Source organism: Solanum lycopersicum, chromosome 1 (genome assembly GCF_036512215.1).
Source record: "Solanum lycopersicum chromosome 1, SLM_r2.1".
NCBI lineage: Eukaryota > Viridiplantae > Streptophyta > Magnoliopsida > Solanales > Solanaceae > Solanum > Solanum lycopersicum.
The window spans coordinates 80,640,856-80,668,594 of record NC_090800.1 but is presented as its reverse complement, the minus strand read 5'-3'; the positions used below and the strand labels follow the sequence as shown (position 1 = coordinate 80,668,594).

Below are 27,739 nucleotides of genomic sequence, written 5' to 3'. Positions count from 1 at the left end.
CCGATTAATCATTGGGCCGGACTCTGTCCAGGCTCAAAAATGTCAAACTTAGCATGACCCTATTATTTTAGTGGGTTCTGATAGGCCGGTGTCACACTCCATTCTGAAAGAGCATGTGATTGGTATCCAATGCCTTCATTTTACGATAAAATAACATAAATTTCATTGTAAATTATATATTCTTTTTGGGATTTTTAAAATTACCATTGTGGTTCAAATATAATGTATTCACAGGTATCTGACTCTTTCGTTAGTCTCTCTCCTTATGTATCAGGTATATGTAATTAGTAGGATTCACATGTATATGCGATACACAATCTCTTCCACTCACCTCCCTCCTATACCACTTGCTTCTCTTCATGTGTATCTATATTTTAAAATGTGTTTGGTAGCAGAAATATATGTATTTTTAAAATGTATTTGGTAGGAGAAATACACGTATCTAAACTTTAAATTTGGCTCAAAACTATTAATTAGTGAGACAGGAAAACTAATAAATATGGTAGGATATATCTGTATTTTAAAATGTATTAGGTTGCAGAAATACACGTATCTAAGTATATTTAACTTCAAATTTGGCATAAAACTATTAATTAGACAAACTATTGGAAAATTAATACATATGGTAGGAATATTTGTCATAAAACTAATAATTAGACAAACTATTGGAAAAATAATACATATGGTAGGAATTAGGTAGTTTATTCTTAATTTCACCGTACCAAATAAACATAATCATCTTATGTAATCATGAACTTTAATAAGTGAAAATATATAGACTAATGGCCTATCTTAGCTCTATAAATCACAATAATAGCTTTAATCCTCGAAACAAATTTATTTTGAATACCAAAATGCAATAACTAAAACGGTGATAATCAATGGTAAATATTCTTCAAGGAAGTGTACTTAACTATATAGTATACATGTCTTCTACACGAGAAACAAAAAAAGAAGCTCAACTTCAACAAATACAATGAACATGATCTCACATAGACATATAAAAAGGAGTTGGAAAGCTTTTTTCTCTTCCGGTATGGGCACCATTTTGGTTGCAAACTGGTGCATAATTTCTCTTGTAGTACAAAATAATTCCTTCTACATGTGAAGTGGTTTAGTGCTTAGAGTACTTCTGGAGAACCTCGAAGTAGTCGGGGAAGGTTTTGCGAGTACAGCCAGGGTCCTTAATAGTGACTGGAACATCAGCACAAGCAGCAAGAGAGAAAGCCATAGCCATTCTGTGGTCATCATATGTATCAATCTCCGTTACGTTTAACTTTTCTGGTGGGGTGATTATGCAGTAGTCTGACCCTTCAACAACTGTTGCACCCAACTGAAGTTTTTCATCCAGAAATGTCAAAGAGTAAGAAAAAACAGAATAATTGATGCAATGAAATATCGAAAGAAGACTATATATAAGCTGCAAATATCATGAAACCAGCTAAAGATGTTTACCTTCCTAAGTTCGGTGCATATGGCAATCATCCGCTCAGTTTCCTTTACTCTCCAGCTAGCAACTGAGCAGACAAAAGAGGGGTATTAGCACAATATAAAGAAAGAAAGAGAGAAAAATAATATGACGGCAAAGCATCTGCAACGTTTAAATACTTTATTCCCAAAAAAAAAGTTATTCTCATAAGGTCTTCAAACAGTTTAATATTTAAAGTTGTTGTGAATCATAAAACAGATACCCTCATAGGATGCATACTACATCAACGAGAAACTACACAAATCTACTCCGCACTAGAGAGATCTTTCAGACTCGGAAAACACTACTACTATATCTTAAATCCATACATATATAGCTCATGTCTTAATTTATTAGTTCTCATATATATATAAACTTTTGAGTTATACTACTTTCTACAATCACTGGCTTATATAATGTTGGAACTCTTCATTTCCTTTCAAACACACCCAAATGTGTAGCACATGGATTTGGTTACTTTGTATGGATCCTTGAATACTTTTAGGAACTAGATAAAAAATCAAGCCTAACAATTAGGATACGTTATCAAATCTGATATCCAATACCCAATAGCATATAGCCGACTCGACAAGTTCACCATCAGACAGTTCTGTATTTCACAGAGGCTGTTAAAAATTCAATTCAAGAAATTCATCAACCTAATTTAGCAAAATGGTAAACATGATGCGATTAAAGGATGTTTCTCCTTGTCAAGTGAAAAATAAAAGATAGTCTTAAACAATGTTTCCTTTTTCTTTTCCCCCTTAACTTCCCAACAGGCATTAACCGTTGTAAATACCAAATTTTAAGACGCAAAAGCAAATCTCTCTAGAGAAAGTTATATGATGCATGCCAAATTGAGTCTTAAAGTGTATCAAAGGGTAGCATGACAAAGGACATCAAACGTTTACAAAGTGTATGCATCAACCCAGAAATGATGAGGCAGGGAGCCATTCCTCTTGTATTAACAAGAAATTGCAAAAGCTACGACAATTTTCTTCCCTTCTGACTCAGACCCCTAAACTACCAGGAAAACCTCTTTGCACATTTTAGTCAGGTTATCACAGCATTTAAAAAAACTAATTATGCAGGGAAATGCTTTCATATTGGAGAATAGAGCCCCAGGTCCCAATCGCTTCAGAATAATATCTTAATCTAAACGAAGTGCTTCAATAGGATTTGATACCAGGGAAACAAGGTTAGCCATACCGTCTCTTATGGTAGTAGGACCATCAGCAAAAAGTGCAACTACGGCAAGAGTCATGGCCACATCTGGCATTTTGTTCATGTTCACGTCAATGGCACGCAAATGTTTCATTCCAGAAGAGTTCCTCGGAGGTCCTTTAACTGTGACACTGTTCTCTGTCCATGTAACTTCTGCCCCCATCTTCTCGAGGACCTCAGCGAACTTAACATCTCCCTTCACAAAGGAAACATAAAGCTCAAAGTAAGTCCCTTGTTAGAAAATTACCTTATGCAGTTATACACTAAGATGTAGGCCATGCACTGTGCAATTCTTACTTTTTAGTACTTCCACAAATTAAGCTAGTGAACAGAAGAGAAATAGAACGTATTATGGCGCTGTCACAAATACAAGCACAAGATGGAAAAGTCTAGAATGTGATTGCCCCCAAGGTCTTAATGACATGAGAAATACCTGTAAACTGCTTGTTCCACAACCTTCAACAGTGACGGTTCCACCTGTGACTGCTGCCCCCGCCAAAAAATAGCTAGCACTTGAGGCATCTCCTTCAACAAATGCTTTCCCAGGAGATCTATGATATTTTCGTAACTGTCAGCTTCATTGATCGGTGGAACCAGATTATTAAAGACATTAAAACAGTGTGAAAGCCGACTTACTTGTACTTCTGACCTCCTTTTACCAAGAATCTGTCCCAGCCACTACTGTGCTCCACAAAGACACCAAATCGCTCCATCAACTTCAGTGTCATTTCAACATAAGGCACAGATATCAGTTTGTCAATTATTTCAATCTCCACATCTCCTAGAGCCAGGGGAGCAGCCATAAGCAGAGCAGTCAGGTATTGGCTGCTGATGGATCCAGAGAGCTTTACCTGATAGATATGAAGGGAGTATAACTTAGCAAGAACTCAAAAACGGTTATATTACATCTTTCCATGCTAGGAAAGAAGCTGATCAAGTAAACCACAGACAACATATGAACATGATTCATCAATATAAAATAATATTGCAGAATCAAATGCATCTTCTTTAATTTAGTGGCAGCGACAAGGAATGTGGAAGAGATCAAATGGAGGGACAAGAGACTTTTGGAGGAAACAAAGACAAAATAAAGGAGGACAGCAAGTTACTTGAAAAATTGGAAGTCTGCCTTTCCCATTTAGGACTTCTCGTTAAGTGGATAGATACTAGAGTTGAATAGCTTGTTATCATACGAGCTTGATACATGCAAGAAGACATATTGACTATAAACTAATTTAACCTATGGCACGAGGGAGTGAGTGCATACTTGTTCTTAGACTTAAAGGTCAGTAGTTCTAAGAAAAAGTATAAAATGAAATAAAATGAAGGTAAATCAGATGGAGATTAAAAAATATGTTTGTTACAATACAATCAAATGAAATATAGGTGTGCCCTCTCTTATAGCTGAAGCTTTATAGAGAGGCTGTACACATAATTCAAGATGGTACCAGAACAAGGTTGAGGTTTCAGGTTCAAGTCTCACCACCACTCATTTCCATCTATAACTCATCGTATCCAACTGATGAGAGGGATCTTTGGCTTTATTACTCAGGATCTAAAATAAGATAATGTAAGCCAGTTTCTCCGAAGTTTAAGGTATGTTTAACTTTTCAAGAAAAAATGCTATTGCATTTAAAAAATTACTCATCATAGTGACAATACTATGCCTTTTTTCTTTTTTTAAAATAATAGTGATAATACTATTCCTAGTTAAGAAAATTGCAGTAACAGGCTGCCAATCACTAACATTATACGTAATAAAATCATAATCCTCACCTTCCCTCCTGGAAGACCTCCCTTGCTGACAATTCGAACTGGGGGACAATTCGTACCAAGGGAACAATCTACCTCTGCGCCAAGCTGCTTAAGACCATCAACCAAATCACCAATTGGTCTCTCTCTCATCCTAGGAACTCCATCAAGAACATATCTGTAGCACACAATTATTCATAGAGTTATCACCCACCACAAGGTAATATTTTCTAGACCAAAAAAAAGAAAAGAAAAACAACTCTAACTAAAGAAGAAGCAAACAAAAATATGCTCGTTTCCTGTCTTGTTCTGTCACGTTGAGAAAGATGGTAAAACACATGACGTACAAAGTATGCATGCATTTCTGAAGCTCTCAAAGCACCACATCCAGATTACTGAACCTTTGAGGAGCTAACTGACATGTAATTTATCACCAGGGCAACTATTATCTAACAAAAAAAAATTAAATTATCGATGTACATTTCAGAAGTTTTCCACCATTCCCAAAAATACAAATTCATGAGACTATCAAAATGGCTTCAAAAGAAACAGCACCCCCCCCCCCCCCAAAAAAAAAAAAAAAAAAGACAAAGAAACAACACTGGAAAAAAAGAAGAAAAAATAAAAAAGCAAAGAAGACAAAAACAAATGGCACGAAGAAGGAACGATTGAAAGACCTTGAATGTCCTCCAGCTACAGTAACTGCTGCTGTCAACGGACGCATTGCTGTTCCTGCATTTCCAAGGAATAGTTGGATTTCTTCCTCAGACTTTTTACCGACAGGAAACTGCCCACCACAACCTTCCACAATTGCTCGTTGGTTTTCATTGTCATCTTCAACATGAAGTCCAAGTGTTTTCAACGCACCAAGCATGTAATGAATGTCGTCACTACTCAGTAAATTGTCAACAACAGTCCTTCCCTGAAATTCAAGTGCCAGTGACATGTAATGGCAGCACAAGGTTGTAAGTAACTCATATCAAGATTATGAAAGCATGAAAATGTACACGATAAGTTAAAGAACAATGGAACGTGAATATAGTTGTCAGCTTAAAAAGGTTGCACACTCGATGGCTATGAGTGTATTATACTGTATGAGTTGTTCAGGACACCATGAGCTTGGGAAGAGAGTTCCCAGTCGTTTAGGACAGCTTATACTAAGAATTAAGTGTTTCTTTCAACCCTTAGCTCCTCTCCTCACACTTATAGCATCAGTTTTTACCATATACTTAATTTGCGTTGATTTGCATAAATCATTAATGATGGTACTCTAACAAATATCTCCTTGAATTAATTAAGAAAAAAAACCATTGTCCAAATTTATAAGTAACCCACCCTAATGCCAACCTGGTAGGGTCAGAAACTCCAAAAAGGGAATTGCTGAATCCCCAGAACCACAACAAAATGTCACAAAGGTTGAACATTTGGCAGATCAATTTGGTAGACAGATTGACAAAATGCAATCATTTCAATAAAAACAAAACATAAAGCAAAAAATAAGATGTGCAAACAATTTATGTCTTTTAACATATTAATATATTAGTATTGCAAGTAGCACTTCAAAAATCAGCTAAATACCAATGTTTCTTGAAGTGGTAAAAAGCATATTTAAGCTCATTGCAGGTGACATGGTATTTAAATGAAGTATCAAAACCATTGGAACCAAATATATAAACTCAGTATGTTTGGTACGACAGATCTCAAAGAAAATGTTTATTAGTGTTTGATTACCTTAAGCTCAGGAAAGTTTTTTCCTCAATGTTTCCACCAAAATGGTGCATTTTCCTTTATATCCTAGCTCTTGTCTAACTTACATGTCTTAATCAATGTATAGTCTTCTAATATCTCAAAATATCACAAAAAGATTATTCCATTTATCCTAAACCATATAAAACTACCACAAGACACCTACATTTTCTTATAATGGTGGTGCCCTAGTTAATTTGTGAGCACCTCGACTAGTTTTATGGGATACATGCCGCCCCCCACAAGCAACAAGTATTAGATAATATTTTCCACCAAGGCTAGACAAGATGGGAAGTAATCCCCTATTGTTTTGTCTCAGTTTGAAATTGAACTTGAGATCTCGTGGTGCTTAGCTCATGTCATTGACCACTAGACAACATCCTTGGATGCTATAAGTCACCTGCTTTCATACCCAAGCAAATACTAGAAAAAAAAACATTTCTGATGTAAACCAATATGCCAAATAACAGAGCAAACACACCATGCACACACTCAATTAACTATACCTAAGATAAAAAGACCAAATCTTTAAGTCAATTCAGTTCATAACCCATTAAAGATATAGCAACCCATAACTCAGCATCCATCACAAACTCAAAGGAAAAGAAAAGTCGGTTACTTTACCTCAGAAAGGGCAGCAAGAAGGAGAATACGATTGGAAAGGGATTTCGAACCGGGTAATTTAACAGTACCAGATATATCTTTGATGGGTTCTAGCACAATCTCATGGGGTTTCTCTGCAGTAGCCACTGATGCAGAAATCCTAAAAGATGACTTCCTCACCACCCTCAAAACTGAATCTTTCTTAAACACCCCTAATGATTTTGCTGAAATTTGGGTTACTTTCTTTGATCCAAAGAAGAGAGAATTTGAAACAAGAGGACCCTTTTGTGTTTTAGAAAGATTGGAGGAATTCAGACTAAGGGTCTGTATCCCTTGTGCCATGCTACTAATCTGTGCCATTTCTTGTGAAAAACTTCAGTTTTTCCACTCTCTCTCTGTGTTCTTGGAGTTGTTTGAAGACCAAATTGTTTTTTTGAGAAAATTTTGAAGAAAATGGTTATGGTAGGTAGATTGAAGGGAGATGGGGTTAGGCAATTAAGCAGAATGGAGTCCAATGTCAGCTTCACCAACCACCTTTTGTCTCTGAATTCTTTTCTTCAAAAGCCATCAAGAGTTGTTGAGGTTTGAGGGTAGTTGTGCATTTGACTGAATTGTCACAATTTGCAAAATGCATCCCTTAATTTTTCACAACAGACATCTGCTTCTATGAATTTTGTCTATTTCTGATTATATTACTACTTATTTTGCAAAAAAATATTCTCTCTTATTAGAGCCTGTTTGGCTCAGCTTAAAAGCTGATCAAACCGACTTAAAATCTGATTTTTGACTTATTTAACTGTTTGGCAATACTCAAAAAAATTTATTTTAAGTTAAAAAAAAATTTATTTTAAGTCAAAAGTTAAAAGCTGGGGAGGGGTGCTTTTTTTTTTTTTAGCTTATAAGCTGTTTTAAGTTGACCACATTTTAATCTTTTTGCCCTTAATATTTTTATACAATCTCCAAATTACCCATATAATCCTAACATCTCTTTCTTCCATTTTTCCCTTTTCACGTTTGGCATAACAACTTCAGCATTTTTATCCAAACGCATAATTGCTTATTTTAAAAATAAGTTTCAACACTTTCAAAAGTATTTTTTAAAACTGCTTTTATTAAGCCCATCCAAACGGGCCCTTAGTTGGTTGTATATGTATAAATAAATTATCATGAGTTTTTATTTGTATAAAAAATAAAATGAACAACTTACTCATATTTTGCGGAATCCATAAGAAGGAGAAGTGTTTATACTAGTACACCCCTTATGAATCTATTAGCCCCAAAATATTTTGTTTTTGGGGATAAAATGTATAATAGCAAATTAATAATTTAAAATAAATGGAGTAGTTAGAGTTTGATTTAATTGTGCTCCATAACAAACGTTTGTCAAAATTTGTCAGTCGCCTCTCTCTCAAAAATCTCGCTCGTCACTCTCCCATTCTCACTCCAATCTCTCGCTCGCTTCCTCACTTTTTATAAAAACACAAATGTATAAAAATTGTTTCTATTTACATAAAGCAGAGAGAATTGTATAAATACATATATTTTTGTTTCCCTTTCTCCCCGCTTCCAGATCTTGCTCGCAACCCTCGCCTTTCTCACTTATACAATAGAAGCGAAATGTATAAATTGTTTTTCTGTTTGTATAAAGCATGAGAAAATTGTATATACAGATGCAAGTACATATATTTTTGTCCTATACACTTATAATTATACAATAAAAATACTCCCCTGCCCAATTTCTTTTGCCTTTCTCTCTTTCTCGTTTTATACAATTTTTCAAATTGTATCTAATTTCTCTCTTTCTCGTTTTATACAATTCGATTCAATTGTATATTCCCTGTCCAATTCTCTTTTATCTTTCTCTTTCTCATTTTATACAAATTCAAATTGTATATAATCGTTCTATACACTTATAATCATGCAATTCGTTTTATACACTTCATTTATACAATTCTCTGCCCAAGTGTCTTTCTCTTTCTCGTTTTATACAATTCGCTTCAACTGTATATGTATAGCGAATTAGACAGTTTCTGTGTTTGCTATGGAGCGCAATTATGCAAACTTTGCTATAACATACAAATATAAATTTTTTATTTGTTATATGTGAAAGTTGCCCTTTTTTTTAAATTATGATTGCTCATTTCAAAGAGGAGAGTTAAATCAATTGATCGAACACGTATCTCGTTTGATATATTTTTCTTTTATAGTTTGATTTATTGAGATTCATATTTATATGACACATATAATTTCAATCCTAACATAATACGTTACTTTCAGGTTAATTGAGAGATTATGACCAAATAGTCCAACATTGAACTAATGTGAAGGGGCAACAAGTAAGTGCATAAATATGTGGAGAAAATGACCAAAATGGTACTTTATATAACTACTTGTTAGATTATTAATCTATATACCTTTTAAAAATTAAAATTCCAATTAATTATTATAAAAATGAAGAAAATTTGAAGCTTGGTCACTACCTATTAGTTTGCTGTGTATCAAGACAGTAATTTTTGAAGGTTAATTCAATACATGAAAAGGTAATTAAAGCAAAAGGAAAATTATGAGATTAATGTTTTGTGTCAAAGAGTACTAATTTGGATGATTAGCTTAGGACAAAGATGATAAGTACTGTCCGTGCATACGACAAAATACACTAAGCAAATGGCCACCTTATAATCATTAATATTACTACTTTATGCACATTATTTTCGATCGTGTATTCGTTAATTTAAATATTTTACGATTAAATATATTTTTTGAGTTTTAACCTCAAAAATAGTTTTAATAATTCATGATTAAGCGTTCCAAATTATTTTAGGAGTAACTATTCTTATATATATATTTGTAATGTTCTGATCAAGGTTATATATAGGTAACGAAGATTATTGAAATAAATATGGAAAATGGAAACAACTACAGGTTGAAATGGTTTCAACTTTGGTGTCGAATATATATATATATATATATATATATATATATATATATATATATATATATATATATATATATCATGTTTTGAAAGACAGCAATAAACAAAAAACACATTTTGCAATATACAAAAGACTTATTTGCCTTATTCATTTTCGATTTTGCGGTTATAAATTTGAGTCGACAAAAATATAAATGGAAGAGCTTTTAGGAAGAGATTAAAGAAAAAAAGATATACAAAGGATTGAATATAGTTTTAAAAATGTTGTAAGTTAAACTTGTCACGTATATTATATATATATATATATATATATATATATATATATATTAGTAAAAATGAGTCCGTACTAACATGGACCCAATATTAGAATAAAATTATGCATAATTATAAATTCTACAAACTATTGATATTCTAATGAATAATTTCAATTATAAAATTATAAATATAATAGAAGAGGATGTTTTTCAATCATAATAAATTATTTTCAAAGCTTAAGGAGTCTATCGACTTTTTCATTTTATTTAATACAATAGTTTTTTAATTTTCTAAAATTTATTATTTATATTTAATCATAATTCATTTACAGATCGTATTATGAATATCTTGAAAATAAAAACATGTACAATTATCTCCGATTTATTTTTATTTTACGCTATATTCGGAGGGTAAAATAAAGAATGTTTTCTTCATTCATTCTCTATTTCACTCTCAATTCATCATTTATAGAGATAACTGAAGAATTACTATTCATACTCTTTATTTTAATTTTTAATCATATTATTATTATTTTTATTATATAATATTTATAATTAACATATTATAAATTATATAAGTCCATTTATTAAAATTTTAATATTCATAACTTTTTTTAATTTGATATAACACTTCAGAAAAATTATTATATAGTAATATACATATTTTCAATCTGAATTAGTAATACTTCATTCTTTTTAAAAATATTTAGAACCAATTACAAACTCATCAATGAACACTTCATAAACAAAATAGCTAGTGTTTGTATTAGGAAAACAAATAAGGCAAAAGGTTGAGGAAACACTGACGGACACAACTTCAAAAGTGTAGTTCAATGGGTCCCAATTACATTTAATAAATATTTTTTATTATATAGACTATCAAGGGTAAATTTGTCTATTCATAAAGATTTTAGAATATTTGTTTCTATATTATATTATGACATCAAGAAAGTGGTATTAAATTTTTAATGACAAAACAATCAAATATATATGAACCCACATTTTTAATCAATTTTTTTTCTTAAATTTTTGAATATAGACTAATAATTAGTCTATTTAATGAGATGTTACACTTCGTATAGATTTATTTTCTATATACTATAAATAAAATTTTCATTAATTCAAAAATATCTATTAAGCAAATGTAGAATAAATTTTTGTTTTCACGGTATACTAATGATTTTTAAGTTCTAAAGATAATTCTAAATTCTTGATGTCATAATATAATATATAAACAAACATTCTAGAATCTTTATGAATTGACAAATTTACTCTTAATCGGACTCAACTCGGCTCTTTTATATAATAAAAAATATCTAAAAATATATTATCTTTTAGGAAGGAAAAAAAGGATTTTTGGTAAGAGAGCTTTGTAAAGGAATAACTAGAATTGATTGCAATTTGCAAATGCCTTTTGCCATGTCTACTTGTCTAAGGATGTTTTTAGATTTATTTTGAACAATATCCAAGAAAAATTGGATAACTTTACCTTCAATGACAATCTTGATACTGGTCTAAAACTTTTAGATCCATCATATCTAAAAATATTACAATAGATCAGAAATTTTTCTTTAAGATATATAGCTCTGTAAATTAACTTAGGTATTATTATATCAGACTAGTTTTTTTTTTATATGACACTTATTTTGAAACAAAGAAAGTATCTACATTAACGTAATATTTTTTTTATCCTTAATTACTTATCCAATTTTAAATTGACATCTATTATAAAAATAATGAATGATATAATAAATTTATCATTTGCCTCTATTAATTATGAAGTTGATAGATTAAAAATTTCAAATAAACAAATTTATATATTTTTTGATTAGTCCAAATAAACAAATAAAAAAGGGAAATTAGACCAAAGCAATCTTTAAAAACAGAAAATTAAAGATAAGAGGAAAAAGAGGAATTTTACTTGAATTCTATTTGACTGTTCTGTTAGCTATATTCCAAACTTGTGGGCCAATACTATGTTTTCACTTTCTATGCCTATAAATCCTCCCTTCAATTTCACAGACTTTCATGTTATAATAACGTCACTTAAAATAGACATTGATTTGCATGGTTCCCACGTAAGATAAAACAAAACAAAACAATATCATTAACACCAAAAATAGGCCCTGCCTCTTCATCTCTATAAATTTCTTGTTTTACTACTTCATTCTACTTCTTACCTAGCTCCCTTCTTCTTTTAGTTATATCCAAGAATCATGGATCTCAAACAAATGTCTGCTGTAAGAGATGAATCTTCAGTTACTATGACCGAATCCGAGGTATATACATTTTCTTTTATATATATACGTAGATTGTCTTAATGATTTAGTTCTTCGAACTATATAGTTTGTTTTTCATGCATCTAATTTGTCTATCTCTTTTTAAGAAATCCGACTCTTGAGAAAATAAGTACTACATAACCTATTTATCAGATAGATGATCGAGTTACATGACTTTCATTATCTAAATTGAATTCTATATATCTATGGATATGCAATATATTACTTATTGTCTCGAAAGGTTTAGACTTTTCAATGTCTAATTTATGATTTTGTTACTAGATAAGGATTTAGATCGATCGTTGTAGTCGATTTGATATGAAAAATAACTTTAAAAAATTAACCGAAAAGTTTGGGTATGGTGTATAGAGTATGATCGATGTTTTGTCGTAAATATGATGAAAAATTAATGGTAATCATCGTCATCATTGTAATGTTACTTATTTATGTGACCAAAAATCCAAAAAGCTTGATACATATTTTTACTTTATTTATATATGAATTCAATTTGAAGCCGCGTAATTTTAATCAATCAAATAAACGATACCAGAAATAACTAAGAGGCATGCTTAATTAACTAAATATTAAACAAATGAACTTTTAACTTTTTCTTTCTTTATTTTTTGAAAATAAAATAATCTTATTTGTCTCTTATTAATGCATGCTTTCTTCTCGTCCATCATGCAAATGCAAACTTTCAAAAATATAATGATGGATTCCACACCTACCTTATTTTACTCAATAATTTGTTTTCTATTTCACTCTTCATATCAGTTTTGAATATATTTACTTTGGCTATAAAATTTTTAAAATAAAGTTCCATTACAATTTGTTTGTCTAAATATTTTGACTTATACATAGAGTTTAAGAAAATAATATCTATTTTGAATTTTATTGTCTAAAATATGTTAAGTGAAAAATTAGATTAATGAGTTCCAAAAAAAATAAAGAGATATATTTTTTGAAATAAATTTATATAAAAAAAGTAAAACAGACAAATTGAGACAAAGGAGAGGTTAGTGAATACACCGAATTGCAAAGTCACCTAATCTTTTCGTGCATGTGTTTCGTGTGATATTAAGTAAATACATATGATCATCTGTTAGCTTCTAATTATATATATATAAACAACTAATTATCTCATTGTGTTTGTTGTCTTCTTAATCAACTCTTTTTCTTTTTCCACTCTCAGATAATAAATTAAAAATCTGTCTCTTTTCAAACTTATACTTAAAACACCATAACTTGTACTACATTTTTTTTCCAATTTGTATTGTGTCCATCAACAAAATATAAAATATGCGTTTGTTTTTTTCTTCTTCGAAAAAAGGAGGTTAATTAGGGGTAAAGGGTAATTTGGTGAAAAATGGACTTGTACGTATGCAAGATTTTACTTCTATCATCGATAATATTTGTCGTGAAATAAATATGATCACTCAATTCTTAATTAGACGTCTCCAGATCGAGTTTTGATATATAAAAAAATCTAATATAGAAAGTTTTTTTTCAATGAATCTTACACTACATAAATTTAAATTAATCAAGCCAATTGAAGATTATTTTTTAAAAAACACTTTATACTTCCAAGATTAGCTAAATTTAATACTCCTCTCATTCCTCTTTAATTGTTATAGTTTTCTTTTTGAGAGTCAAATGGTATGAATTTCGACTAACATTTTAAGATTTATTTTTTTCATCATATTGATATGAAAAAAAATTACAATTTATTTTTCTTATAATTTTTGAATATCTAAGATTTGTTTTAAAATATCAAAAATTAATTTAATCTAGTTTTGATTTTAAAAAATTAATCAACAATTGACTATGTAAAAACACCAACATGACAACTTAAAAGAAATGAACGGAATACCAAGATTTGTTTTTTTCTTCTCCTTATTCAAAATTACTCATATCTAGTTGCTATTAAGATTTGCACTTTGATTTTGCTCAAAATTTCTTTTGAAAAAAGTAACTAAATGTCAAAATTACTTTGTCAACTTTAATTTATACTCCATTATTATCTCAATTTATTGTGTCTACATTCATATCTAACATAATCCAACAAAAGTTACCCCTCTTTTTGACTCAATTTTTTTAAAAAACTGTTTTACTAGAATTTGAACCAATAACAAGGCAGCATTATCTACTTTATGGTCCTACTCTGATATTATAAATTATTGTTACTGAAAGATAATAAAGTAAGTCAAAGTTAATTCAAGTACCAAAAGAAAATCTCCTACAACATTTATTAATTTTTGGTGGGGTGAGGTTGAAAATAAAGGGAGCATGCTTATATATATAATGTGAAACCTCATCATATTTCATGTTAGGATATAATAATATTTTGAAGTCTTTTTATGGATGGCCAACAGGAAGGGAAAAAGAGACTTTTGGATTGTTGTACAAAAGATGGATCAACAGACAGGCATGGGAAACCAGCAATCAAGGCAAAAACTGGTGGATGGAAAACTGGATATCTCTTATTAGGTCTATCTATATACTAACTAATTATACTCTCATTACCCACAACATTCAACCACTTATATCATATGTTCCAATTAATAATATTTCTAATACTAAGGAAACAAAAGAATTAAAAGTACTAATATTTTGTATATGGCCGTAGACTGACGATGTAAAGAACTTTTATACTATCAGTATAATCTAGAGGATAGAAGAAAATGAGGAATTGTCCTAAATAGATTGTTATTACTTGAAATTTTCACAAATTGCATAATTTATAAGCTGAAAGCATTGTTGTTCTTTATGATAATAGGGATCTTCACACAAACAGCAGGACAGATTTCCTGTTTACTTTTCTAGCCAATATACATTGACTATACATGATCATGCACGTGTTGTTTTTAGTTTAATCTGTTGAGTGGACGGTTATTTAGATGAATTAGCTTGTTGTTCTTTGATTGATGCAGTGAGTGAAGGATTAGCTGCAGTTGCATTTACTGGAGTGGAAGTGAACATGGTTCTTTTCTCAAAGACTGTGTTAAGGCAGTCAAATGCTGAAGCAGCAACCATGTTCAGTAAATGGATGGGAACACTTTATATTTTCTCTTTACTTGGAGCTTTCCTAAGTGATTCCTATCTTGGAAGATACCTTACTTCTGTTGTATTTCTAGCTGTTATGAATGTTGTAAGTTAGCTTTTTCCACAAACCACTCTGGCCCCACAATAATAATTGGCGTTTTCGAACAGTAAGGATTCATATAGCCGACCTTTAACTTGCTGTTTGCAGGGTTTGGTGGTATTGTCTCTGTTAACTCAAGCATTCATGCTTGAACCTGAAGGATGTGGAAAGTTGGGAGAGCTATGTAAACCTCAATCACAAGTTGAGGTTGCGATGTTTTATTTATCGATATACCTGCTAGCTCTTGGGAGTGGCTCTATAGAACCAGCACTAGCCACACTAGGAGCTGATCAATTTGATGAGGAGGATCCAGAGGAAAGTCGTTCCAAGACGAAATTCTTTAGCTATTTTTATGTTGCTCTAAACCTTGGATCATTGGTTGCTGAGACACTTCTGGTTTACATGGAAAATATGGGAAGATGGGTTCTTGCCTTTTGGGTATCAACAGCTTGTGGCTTTGTTGCTCTGCTCTCAATCATAAGTGGTGCCCCTAGATATCGACACATTAGACCTAGTTGCAACCCCATTTCCAGGTTCTCTCAGGTAATTGTCGCGTCTATCAGGAAAACAAAGCTTACAGTTCCTACAAATGGAGACGGATTATACGAAGCTCGTGGAAGAAATGAGAAGGACAGCACCAGAAGAATCTCACATACAGATGACTTCAAGTAAGCTTAGCTTGCCTTGTTTTTGGATCTTAATACTTAGTGATGTTCTCCATAATGCTGATTAATTTCATCAACTCAAATATATTACACATTTTTGGAACTTGTATGAATAGGTTTCTTGATCGAGCTGCAGTTATAACCCCATCAGACATGCTGATATTACCAGATAAAAGTGAAATTCCTAACCGATGGAGGCTTTGTACTGTGACACAAGTTGAAGAAGTCAAATGTGTGCTAAGGCTGCTGCCAATATGGTTCTGCACAATCTTGGCATCCATTGTCTTTGTGCAAGTGCTATCTCTCTTCGTCGAGCAAGGATCTGCAATGAACACAAGCACAATGATCTCGGGCTTTCACATTCCACCAGCAAGCATGACAGCATTTGACATCATAAGCACATCCACCTTCATTATTTGCTATGAGAAGATCTTGATTCCTCTGTATGTGAAACTAACCAAAAGTAAGCCTAAGCTCCCGAGTGAGCTACAAAGAATAGGGATAGGGTTGGTCATTTCAACAGTAGCTATGGTGATTGCAGGCTTTGTTGAACAACAAAGACTAAGGTTTGCTAATGAAGGAGGGGAAGAGACAAGTTCTTTGAGTATTTTCTGGCAAACACCACAATATGTGCTTGTAGGAGTAGGGGAAGCATTCATCTATGTTGCTCAATGGGAATTCTTTGCATCACAAATTCCTGATAGTCTGAAGAGCATGGGGCTTGGCTTGTCCATGTCTTCGTCAGCACTAGGTAGCTACTTATGCAGCATCATACTTACTGTAGTAATGAAGATCACAACAAGGCATGGAAAGCCAGGTTGGGTACCTGCAAATTTAAACGACGGGCACTTGGATAGGTTCTTCTTCCTTTCAGCTGCTTTGACTGCACTAGATCTTGTACTATTCGTTATGTGCGCTAAGAGGTATAAATCTATAGCACTAGAAAAACGAGAGGTAGGACAGGATATGGAAGCTACAGCTTGAACTGATGAAAAATGTAACTCAGCGCAACAATTGTTCTAGTGTTTAGGAAGTAAACACAAAATATCAAGATGAGCATTGTGGAGAATTACTCGAGGAAAGAAGAAAACTAAATAGAAAGCATGCTTTAGTTACTGAATGTTATATGTTTTATGTCAATCTTGGCATTGACCAAAACCTCACTTGCAATCTTGATTTTGCTTATAATTCTTCACGGATCATATTGATGACAGAACAGACATATTTTCATGCTTTGGCAGAGTTCACTCTCCACTCATAACCTCCTAGTGCAAGACTTGAAATCTTTCAAACATTGGAACAAACACTAATCCTACTGCATGTCTTTAGCAATACTTTGTATAGTTGTCATAACTATATCAAGTTAATGAGTTTCATAACTATCTTAGGGCAACTTCATCCGTTAGGAATTTCACAAAAGAACTCACCACAAAAGAAAATGTTCTAAAATGCAAATCTGGGACTCCCTTAGGGGCGATAGAGCTTCTAAACATTGTGAGACAACCATGGAGCAGAGTGTCTCATGGATTAACATGGGGATAGATGATACATTTGCCCCATATAACATTATGGCATGATTTATCAGCCATGTGTGCCTCATGCACACCTTGCATCTTGAATTGTTCGGGCATGTACGCCCTCAAAAGTTCTCTCAAGTATTTGCAAATACTTAACTTTTCTCATGAATTTTTAATATTTTAGTTTCAATTTTTATGTCTTAATTATCAACATAAGAGTTCGTGGGGTTTACACACTTTTCCCCTACAGCTATGCCTTTTAAAGCAGTATAAAAGATTCAAAACATCCATACACAACAAACTCCATACCAAATGATACAAGTGTCACTTACAACAACAGGTTACTCATAAGGAACTGCAAATATACTAGCTTATTTTGGGAGGCAAGTTTACAGATAATCCCAATCCCCCTTGCCATAGGAAACTGAGCATCTGCCAGACCTACCTAATGTGAATAAACACTTATTTTCGCATAAAGATGAGTACACTAATAGGATACATGGTACTTCTTGCTTGTTAAAATTGAAAATTACTGCAGGTCACTTGGACATCTTGGCAGCAAGTTCTCTTACCAGCTTCGCAGCAACCATTGCAGTCATGCCATCAGCAGTATCACGCTGTGGGTTGTACTCAACGACATCAGCACCAACGATATCACCTTGAAGGTTATGCAGTATGTTTAGAACATCGCGGAACGAGAGACCGCCTGACTCAAAATGAGATACTCCAGGAGCAAATGCTGGATCCAAACAGTCAACATCCACGGATATATACACGCCCTTTACACCTTCACCAAGTTTCTGATTTTAAATGAAAAGTATTAGACAATCGAGCAAGCAAATAAATCATGAATGGAAACTAGCAGTTGCTATATGAGAGTAGTATGCATCTCGAATCTGGTAAAGAAATACAGACCAGATTCTCCAAAAATTGTCTGTCTCTGGAAAATGTTCGCATTTCATATTGCTCCACACCAAACCTTTTTCCTTGTTCTCGACCTTCTAGATTAATTGATCTAATTCCAACCTACAAACAGAAGATGAAGTACTGTTTTGGTAAACAATTTGTATTCATTGTTAAAACCAAGAAATAAGTTATATTACTTGCAAAAGGCGTCGAGCATAACCACCCTCCATTATTCGTGCAAAGCTTGATGCATGTGAGTATTTGTTTCCTTCAAATGCATCATAAATGTCAGGATGAGCATCAAGGTGAAGGATATCAACAGGTCCTCCAAGCTTTTCAGACACAGCTCTTACAACAGGATAGGATATAGAGTGATCACCCCCTAACACCAAGGGGCGCAATGGATTCTGAAAATGTTAGAAAATTGAAGCATACAGGGTGAGTCCTTTATAATGATTTTAGTAATTTAATGGGTGCATCCTAACAAAGGTCTACTGTATTAAAATACTCTCCGATAGGTGATGGCTTACCTCGTCCATAACTAGCTTGACAGATTCACTTACTGTACTCATCAACCTATCGTCATCTATGCCTGTGTCTCGTAACTCTTGTACTGGCAGATCACCAACATCAGTTAAGACACGTTGATCATCTAATATTTTTCCTGCACAATACAAATAAAGGAATACATGACTCCATTATGTATTTTAACATTCAAGAGGTCTAGCGAATTAGACTGCATTTATTAATTTATTCTTTTCTACACACAGTAGATCCATCTTTACGTGGTATCAGACCCATCCCAATTTGTTGTTCACTGATGATAGCCAACATTTATAATCCAGTTATGGTCTGGGCGTGTTAAGATATCTCATATCTTTTACATGTTCATTTTGTCCAAAGTAATTTTAAAAAGGTAGACTAACCTTCCTCAGTTGTGGAGTTTGTACTGCCACACCAAATAGCCTCTCGTATAAGAGGAGGAGCAAATGCAGGGCCCTGGAGAAATGAAGAGTTGTGTCCCAGAGGAATTCCAAGAAGTGACGTTGACGCTACTGCACCTCCAAGTCCACGAACAAGCTCTCCCTATCAAAGTAACTTAAAATTTAAATCCTACATTTTCAATTTTAAAAGTCCATTTTCCATGATGGTGGTGGTAAAATTACGAATATGAAACCCATAAAATTCTAGATCCGCCTCTGTCCCACTCAAAATAACATACCTTAAGTTTTGCTCTTTCACGAATAAGTGTAAGAGATGCCTCTACAACACGATCCTGTCCTCTTTTGACTACTTCTTTTGGAACATTTGACGTTAGCAATTTCTGCATATAGTTGATTCCCATACTTCCAGCACTCTTCATATTTGTTTACTCTGATTCAACACAACAAAAAGGAAAAATATATAAAAAAAAATGCAGAAACCGAAAGAGCTGGAAATTAAAGTAAACAAAGAATAAAGGAGGAAGTGACTACACAAGAAATGAAGCAGTGTTAAGTGTGATTGAGAGAAAAAAAAAAAAAGGCAATTGAAGTTAAATAGAGCTAAGAACTTCCTTTTCAGTAGTAATGGAATTGATTACAGCGAATGGATGGAGACTGGAGACTCAACTCTTATCACAATTTACACTCTCACTAAAAAAACATGTTACTTTATCTCATAACAAATTCAAACAGACGATAAGACCTGCAGTCCTTTTTAGCAGTACTGCGACTGATGGTTACTAACGCCAAATCATTTCTCTCATGAAAAAAACATGTCCTCAATCTCATAATAAATACAAACACAATAAAAATTTGATAACTCTACTCCCAAGGTTTGTCGCGCAATGCACATTTAGTAAGACATCATTTCAATCATATTTTTCACAACTGTCTTTTTGTGAAGTTAACTTTGCAGGTGGTTGATTTATTTTTCTCTTAGAAATTGAAATACGCTCCTCCTAAACTACATAAGCTTATCATTATATTCTTATTAAATATATTCTCTTAAATTATTTTTTTAATAAATATATATGAATTTATTTATTGGATAAATGAATATGAATAAATTACTCAATTTTCTATATTGGTCTAATTACTCGTCAAAGGTAAAATAGGAAAAATGGGGTAAGAATATCTATTTTTAGAAATATCAATATGTAAATAGAAACAAAAGGAGTATCAACCTTAATTAAAGGAAAGATCAAATATAGAAAAAAAATTGAATTTTCTATTGAACTTTTTCCAAAAAAAAAAAAACACGTAACTATTGTAGCGACCTAGTACATAATTTTTTGACATTAATGTCACCTTCTAAAGACAATTTTCAATTTTGTTTTCTAAAGACAATTTTCAATTTTGTTTTAAAATGTATTGTACACACAATTTTACATGTAAAGAATATTATTTAAAGTTTTTTAAACCTGTTTTCCTTGATATTTTTTAGATTTTTGCAAAAAAAAGAACCTAGCTCTGCTCTAACCATACATATCTCTTTAAAATTCATTTCTTCGTTTTTCTTCATTGTTCATAAATGGAAGGAAAAATATATTTTAAAGAGAAAATAGGAGACAGTAAATCGATTATGAAGTATACAAATGTTGGCGGCGGCGGGCAACATCATTTTTGCTAGTGGAATAAATAAAAAATTTCAAAAATCTGTAAAATTCTTTAAAAACTTGATAACTCTGTAAATCAAATATTTCATTAGTATTTTCTATTTGTGATGATGATCAAAGATAGAAAAATGATATTGTAGTCATTGTAGGTAGTGCTCCAACAAGAATAGAAAAGATAAATAATGAAAAAGAAAATTCTCGATGAACTTTTGATAAATTTAGATAATAAAATCATAAATTTTATGCATAAATATTACAGAATTTTTAATTGAAGTCATTATCATAATTTTGTTTTGGTGAGCTTTTGATTTGATGAATCCTCCGCTAGTTCGAACGAAAAAATCATAAACTTTAAATTAAAAATTATTAATAAGAAAATCATATTCTTTACTCCTTTCTATTACTTCTTAAGAATTCCCTAAGTTGAAAATTATTAATAAGAAAATCATATTTTTTTACTCCTTTCTATTACTTTTTAAGAATTCCCTTTTAAGGGTAGAGTGTTAAATATGCTGCCATCAAATAATTGATAATACAAATTACAGTGATTATCGAAGAAGAACTCAAAATAAAGAAAAATCTAAAAATTTAAAAAAGTTTGGGCCACCAATAAAAAGATGTAAAAAAAAATTGACATAATTAATATATTAAAAATTATAATACTTAACTATATAATGACCAATAAAAAAGTTTATTGTGTTTAAATTTATCATTTTAATATATATTTTTTCTTCTCATGCACCACACCTTGAGAAGGTGAAGATATTTTCTTTGTCACGTCACCTTCAAAGAGGTATTAATATCACTTTGAATAATATTAGGTGTGTAATAGGCTACGACAATAGTTTAAACGTGCAACTGACTTTTCAAGACAGATTCAAGAGGAAATTTATGTGTTTTTTCAAAAAAAAATAAATTGAATATCCATCTTAAACTTTGAATAATAAAATATATTTCAAAAATTCTATTAATATAAAATAGAGGAAGTGACTAATAGTATTCACACCATACAATACTACGGGTATCCATCCAAACAAGGTAAACATTGGAGAAGCCGACTTCTCTCCATTTCCCTTCTCTCTATTTTCTCCAAGTTTCTTTTGTATTGATGACATATAGTTAATTTAATGGCTAAATTTAGTTTTTAATTATATGCTATGTGCCAGCATTTCAAATAGAAACTTAGAGAAAATAAAAAAATAAAGAGAAATCGATTTTGAACAAACACTAATCCCACTGCAGGTTTAGCAATAATTTTATCGTTGTCATACCTATATTAAGTTAATGACTTACATAAAGATATTTGCCTAAAACCAACCAACATTATGCCACATTATTCGGACAAACATTTTGTGTTTGAACTTCTCTTTAAGTATTTCTAAATACTAAACTTGTTTTTGTGCTAAGATTATTAAATTGATATCTTAATTTATGATGTGCTTACAGTATTATGTCTAGATAGTTAAGTCAATTACCGTACAAGTATTGCTTTTGAATTACATTAGTTTTTGACTCAAAGTACTTTGATATAATATTTGTAATTTTGAAAAGAATAAAAAATTATGTAATTAGTTCTTAACAATGTAAAATGGGAAAATTGTATATAATGGCAAATTAATAAATTCACCCTTTGATTTAATTGTGTCCCGTAGTAAACTGTTTGTCAGTCATCTCTCTCCCTCAAACTCTCCCTTGCCACTCTCCTCTCTCGCTCGCTTCCTCTCCATTTTATACAAACAGAAGTGTATAAAATTTGTTTCTATTTGTATAAAGTAGAGAAAATTGTATAAATATGTATATTTTTATTCCCCTCTCTCCCACTTCCAGATCTCGCTCGCCACTCTCCCTAATATCGCTTGCCATCTTCGCCTCTCTCGCTTATACAAATAGAAGCGCAGTGTATAAATTGCATTTCTGTTTGTATAAAGCGAGAGAAAATTGTATATACACATGCAAATACATATATTTTCGTCCTACACACTTATAATTATACAATAAAAATATTCCCCTACCCAGTTCTTTTGCCTTTCTCTCTTTCCCGTTTTATTCAAATTCAAATTGTATATAATTTCTCTCTTTCTCGTTTTGTATATTCGCTGCTTCAAATCTCTTTTGCCTTTCTCTCTTTCTCATTTTGTACAAATTTAAATTGTAATAAAAATAACACTACACACACATTTAAGATGATAAATATCAAGTTATAAACATATTTTTTAATAATAAACTATTTATAGCATATTACTATCAAGTTATAGCATATCAAGAAAAAACATATTATTCTCATTAATTTTTTTAAATAATAATAAACTTATTTAAATAATTACATTTATTATTCAGTTACCTTTTTTAAACCAATGTAGTTAATTAAATTAATTATTTTAAGTTACCTTTTTTAAACAAAACTCTTAATTAGTGTAAATTCAAATAAATATTATATAGTTACCTTTTTCAAAAAAATTACAAAATAATAGGGATTTTATCATTCCATAATTAATAACTAGTATCTAAAATAATTACAGTTTTATTTTAAAACTGTCACACTGCCCCATTTGTTCTTCCTCAAATCCTCACAAAATCATCTCTTTTGCACGCCTAACAATTAATTTTTTACCAAATCATCTCTTTTGCATGCTCAAAAAATTTTCAATCTTAACAGTCATCTTCTCAAATTCTACTATTTTGCACTCAAATCTTCCTTTTCTGCACTCAAATCTTCATCTCTTGCACTTAAAAAATTGTTCAATGTCGAAGAGAGGCAATGAAATCCTGCGAAAATTCAAAAGGTTGAATGATGAACAAAGCTCAGACGAATTTCATGCTCCATCTTTCAAAATTTTATCACAAACTCAGCCTTCATATGCAAAAGACAAAGCTAGATCAGAGAAATCAAAAATGAAAAAAAAAACAAACAAACATCCAAAGGAATCCGAGAAGAAGAGAAAAGGGAAAGAAAAGCAGAAAGTAGACGAATCAGAGAAAAGGGCAAAAGACAGAGGAAAGAAAAGGAAAGGAAAACAAATTGAGTACTCATCAGATTCTGAATCTGATTTTGTAGAAGAATTGATAAAATCAAAATAAAAAAAATCAAGAACCTCTGAAATCGATACTTCGCATTTACAAGAAGAAGAAGAAACAGTTAAACTCAAAAAAAATTTAAAGGTTAGTAAAAAAAAAATTTAAAAAAAATTAAATTAAAATTATCTATTTAATTTTATTCTAATTTCGAGTTAATTGTGAATAGTATAGTACATTTTTATGTTCTTTTATTTATGTATGAATTATGTATGATTCACTGTATGAAATTACACATTTTTTTATATTACAATATCAATATATGAAACATTTATGAATTGTGTATGATTCAATGTATTAATTTGGTATGATATGTATATTAAATTTGTTTGATTTGTGTATTAAGTTTTGTATCAAGTTTATGATATTGTTGAATATTAATATCCATAATAAAATTACATACTTTATGTTTTGATTTGTATATTTAGTGTTGAATATATTGTATATGAAAGAATGTTGTAAGTTTGTATGAAATGCTACATCTACTTTATTACATTATAAATGTATAAACAATGTATGAACGGTGTATGAATATATTGTAATACAAAATCAAAAAAAGCAAAAGGCATTGAAATTGATAGGTCAGAGATAAGCCACAAATAAACCTAAACAAGTTGTTAAGGTCAGTAAAAAGATTTTTTCAAATTTCAATTAAAATGTATGATTTAAGTGTGTTTAATTTTGATTTTATTTGTCAATAGTATAGTACATGAAATTTGTATGATTTATATATCAGTTGAGTTTTTAGTATTGTATATTATAATTATATATGAATATTGTATGATTTAATATTGTATGATTTGTGAATATATAATTGGATTACAACAAAGTATGATTTTTGATAAATAATAATGTATTAATGTTGTATGATTTTGTGTATAAAATAATTACTATATTTCACTATAGGAATGTATGCATTAATGTATTAACTTTGTATGCTATGTGTATGAAATGCTATATTGTCTATTACAATATCAGTGTATGAATAATGTATTAGTGTTGTATGTTGTATATTTTTTACTATTATTAAAAGTATTAAAGCTGTATATTTTATGTTCTGATTTTGATGTATGAATTAATGTATTGGTACTGTTTGAGTAGTAGTTTATAGTTTAAAAGTCATAAATTATTATTATTTTTAAAAATTAAATATGTATTGATATTGTATGCATTGTGTATGAACTAATGTACAATTTTTGTATGCTTTGTGTATGAATTGAATGTCCATTTAATATACCAGTATATATATGATTTTATATGACATTATATAGTATGATAAATGTATTAATTTAATTTACCAATATTATAGGAGAAGAAGATACAAATACATTTGTCTTCATGTATTAACATGAATGTGTTTGCGGATCTGTTGACCTTCCTAGGTCAAGACAAGTTTCAACAATTCTTACAAGAAACACCATTTGAATTTTTTTACGATTTGCATGACATAAAAATCCAATGTCAGATGTTATGACATATATTAATTCTTGAAACTAAAAATGACAGGGATGACATGTTTGTTATGAATGTAAATGGTACAAAGTTACATCTTGGGTTAAAAGAATTTGTTGCTGTAACCGGTCTAAAATGTGGACCAATTTCTGATTTTGTATCTGTACCTATCAAAATAATTCGTACAAACTTCATACGCATTTAATATATCATTCACTGACATATACACTATTTCAATTAAACAAAAAGAATATAGTTTCTGTACAAAATTAATACAAAATATATATTATAATTTCAACAGAAACATATATTGTGAGTTTAACAAAATATAGATTTTCATACACAATTAATACAAGTTCTTATAAATTTCATACACAATTAATACAATTTTCATACTTCACCAATACACAAAATTATATCTTCTTACTTTTTGAATATTATCTGAGCAGGTTTTACCATTAAATACAATTTTTATATAATTTTCAAACATTTGTAATACATTTGTAATACTTTACCTGTACAAAGAATTATATCTAATTATTATTTGTCTAGTTAATAAATGTACATTTTTATAATTTTCTTCACAAATCAACTAACACGCGAATCTTCAATTTAATTACAACTCAAACACATTTATATTTACTTATCGTTTTTCAAAATGCCATACGTAACTTGATTGTTTATCCAAGAAAAGAACATACAAAGTATATTTTAGATCTAACAATAATTAAAAAAAAATCGAACACTTTTATACATGTACAAAACAATAAATATAATTAAAACCAACAATTCATAATTAAAACAACAAATCATAACAAAAATCAATATGATGAATTCCATTTTCCACCATGTTTTATTAATATCGACACATTGTTCTCCATCAAATCAAATCAAATTGTTTTCAACGCCAAAATTTATTCAACTACTAATAAAAAATGAAAATAAAATCTGCAAATCTCAAAAAGATTGTGAAATTTTGGAAAGCATGCCAATTTGGTAGAGCTTTTCAAGGAATTAAATCAAAAATTAATATCATTTAAACTAATTTGAGAGAATTAAGGCAACTAACTAATCTAAAAAAATTTAAAATCCCTTAAAACGTGCTAATTTATTAACAGTAATTAATAATTATATTTAATTTATTTAATAAAAGATCTCATTTTCCATTATTAATTTGTCCGTTTTTTTAATTTATTTTTTATTTTAACAACTCTTTTTAATAATTTAAAATTAACATTATATATTTTTTTAAAATGCTATAACTTGAGATATTAAATGTCATACAATGAAATTCAAACTCTAGTGCTATTAACTTGAGAATATTACTATAAAAAATGTTATATACCTAATTTACACTAAATTGTATATGATCGTTCTATACATTTATAATTACATAATTCGTTTTTATACAATTCTCTGCCCAAGTCTCTCTCTCTTTCTCGTTTTATACACTCTGTTTTATATAATTCGCTTCAATTGTATATGTATAGCGAATTATACATTTATATGTTTGCTATGGAGTGCAACTGTGCAAAATTTGTTATCGCATACAAATATGAATTTTATGTTTACTATATGTGAAAGTTGCCCATATAAAATTCATGCAAAATAGTATTAATAATTATTCTAAAGCATAAAAAGAAAAATATAATATCATAATAACTAAAAATTGAGATGCAAATGAGAAATATGTTGTTTGTGGAAGTAAAAGAGAAGCATGACACATATATAATGAGTACTCCATATATAATTGTACTTATAGATTCATTGAATTCTTTGTCCAGTATCATTAAAATCATTAAATTAAAAAAACAACTTTTGATCTTTCTCACCACAAATAATAGAAGGTTAAAAGATTGAGGTAAGATATGTGACTTTTAAAATATTATAACTTAAAAAATTATTGTGGCTAATTCATTAAGCAATATTAATATGACAAAAAAATATTTAGAATCCAGTTTATTATAAATTGATTGTTCTATCTAATTTCTTGATAAATATTAATTACGTGCTAATTAAATTAATAACTGATTCAATGTATCACTTCCTAAATCAATGTATAATTTCTTAATAGATGTAGGAGGTTAACAGACTTTAAAAGAATAAATATTTAATTAAATATTTATAA

At 30.4% G+C, this 27,739-nt stretch overlaps 3 protein-coding genes across 5 annotated transcripts; 1 reads left to right on the top strand and 2 right to left on the bottom strand.

The window, feature by feature from the left end:
* Positions 1-814: 814 nt before the first annotated feature.
* Positions 815-7,447, bottom strand: LOC543977 (5-enolpyruvylshikimate-3-phosphate synthase). The gene is made up of 8 exons (NM_001308947.1): positions 6,815-7,447; positions 5,122-5,366; positions 4,469-4,622; positions 3,329-3,543; positions 3,126-3,243; positions 2,678-2,888; positions 1,456-1,517; positions 815-1,333 (listed from the first exon to the last, which is right to left on the bottom strand). Exons 1-8 carry the CDS (start codon positions 7,151-7,153, stop codon positions 1,115-1,117), a joined length of 1,563 nt encoding a protein of 520 aa, NP_001295876.1. The 5' UTR covers positions 7,154-7,447; the 3' UTR covers positions 815-1,114.
* A 4,560-nt stretch (positions 7,448-12,007) lies between these two features.
* Positions 12,008-17,223, top strand: LOC101254953 (protein NRT1/ PTR FAMILY 7.3-like). Its single transcript, XM_010327370.4, has 5 exons — positions 12,008-12,258; positions 14,631-14,745; positions 15,189-15,406; positions 15,509-16,068; positions 16,182-17,223. The coding sequence occupies exons 1-5, from the start codon at positions 12,196-12,198 to the stop codon at positions 17,047-17,049; spliced, it is 1,824 nt and encodes a 607-aa protein (XP_010325672.1). The 5' UTR covers positions 12,008-12,195; the 3' UTR covers positions 17,050-17,223.
* Positions 17,224-17,855: 632 nt separating this feature from the next.
* ARG2 (arginase 2) lies at positions 17,856-19,992 on the bottom strand. 3 transcript variants are annotated; one of them, NM_001401291.1, is made up of 7 exons: positions 19,964-19,989; positions 19,711-19,862; positions 19,415-19,574; positions 19,019-19,152; positions 18,686-18,895; positions 18,498-18,608; positions 17,856-18,382 (listed from the first exon to the last, which is right to left on the bottom strand). In NM_001401291.1, the coding sequence occupies exons 2-7, from the start codon at positions 19,849-19,851 to the stop codon at positions 18,122-18,124; spliced, it is 1,017 nt and encodes a 338-aa protein (NP_001388220.1). In that variant the 5' UTR covers positions 19,852-19,862; positions 19,964-19,989; the 3' UTR covers positions 17,856-18,121. The 3 variants fall into 3 exon arrangements, with proteins under 3 accessions (NP_001388220.1, NP_001233851.1, XP_025884665.1); XM_026028880.2 differs by having other exon boundaries at positions 17,869-18,382; positions 19,966-19,992; NM_001246922.2 differs by lacking the exon at positions 19,964-19,989 and having other exon boundaries at positions 19,711-19,945.
* Positions 19,993-27,739: the final 7,747 nt, after the last annotated feature.

Coding starts and splice junctions, on each gene's coding strand:
- LOC543977 (NM_001308947.1), bottom strand. CDS start 7,153: ATGGCACAGATTAGTAGCATGGCACAAGGGATACAGACCCTTAGTCTG. Junction 4,623..5,121: donor GTAGCTGGAGGACATTCAAG/GTCTTTCAATCG, acceptor TGTGTGCTACAG/ATATGTTCTTGATGGAGTTC. Junction 3,244..3,328: donor AAAGGAGGTCAGAAGTACAA/GTAAGTCGGCTT, acceptor AAAATATCATAG/ATCTCCTGGGAAAGCATTTG.
- LOC101254953 (XM_010327370.4), top strand. CDS start 12,196: ATGGATCTCAAACAAATGTCTGCTGTAAGAGATGAATCTTCAGTTACT. Junction 12,259..14,630: donor TTACTATGACCGAATCCGAG/GTATATACATTT, acceptor GATGGCCAACAG/GAAGGGAAAAAGAGACTTTT. Junction 16,069..16,181: donor TCACATACAGATGACTTCAA/GTAAGCTTAGCT, acceptor TTGTATGAATAG/GTTTCTTGATCGAGCTGCAG.
- ARG2 (XM_026028880.2), bottom strand. CDS start 19,851: ATGAAGAGTGCTGGAAGTATGGGAATCAACTATATGCAGAAATTGCTA. Junction 19,575..19,710: donor GTGAAAGAGCAAAACTTAAG/GTATGTTATTTT, acceptor TTACTTTGATAG/GGAGAGCTTGTTCGTGGACT. Junction 18,383..18,497: donor GACAATTTTTGGAGAATCTG/GTCTGTATTTCT, acceptor ATTTAAAATCAG/AAACTTGGTGAAGGTGTAAA.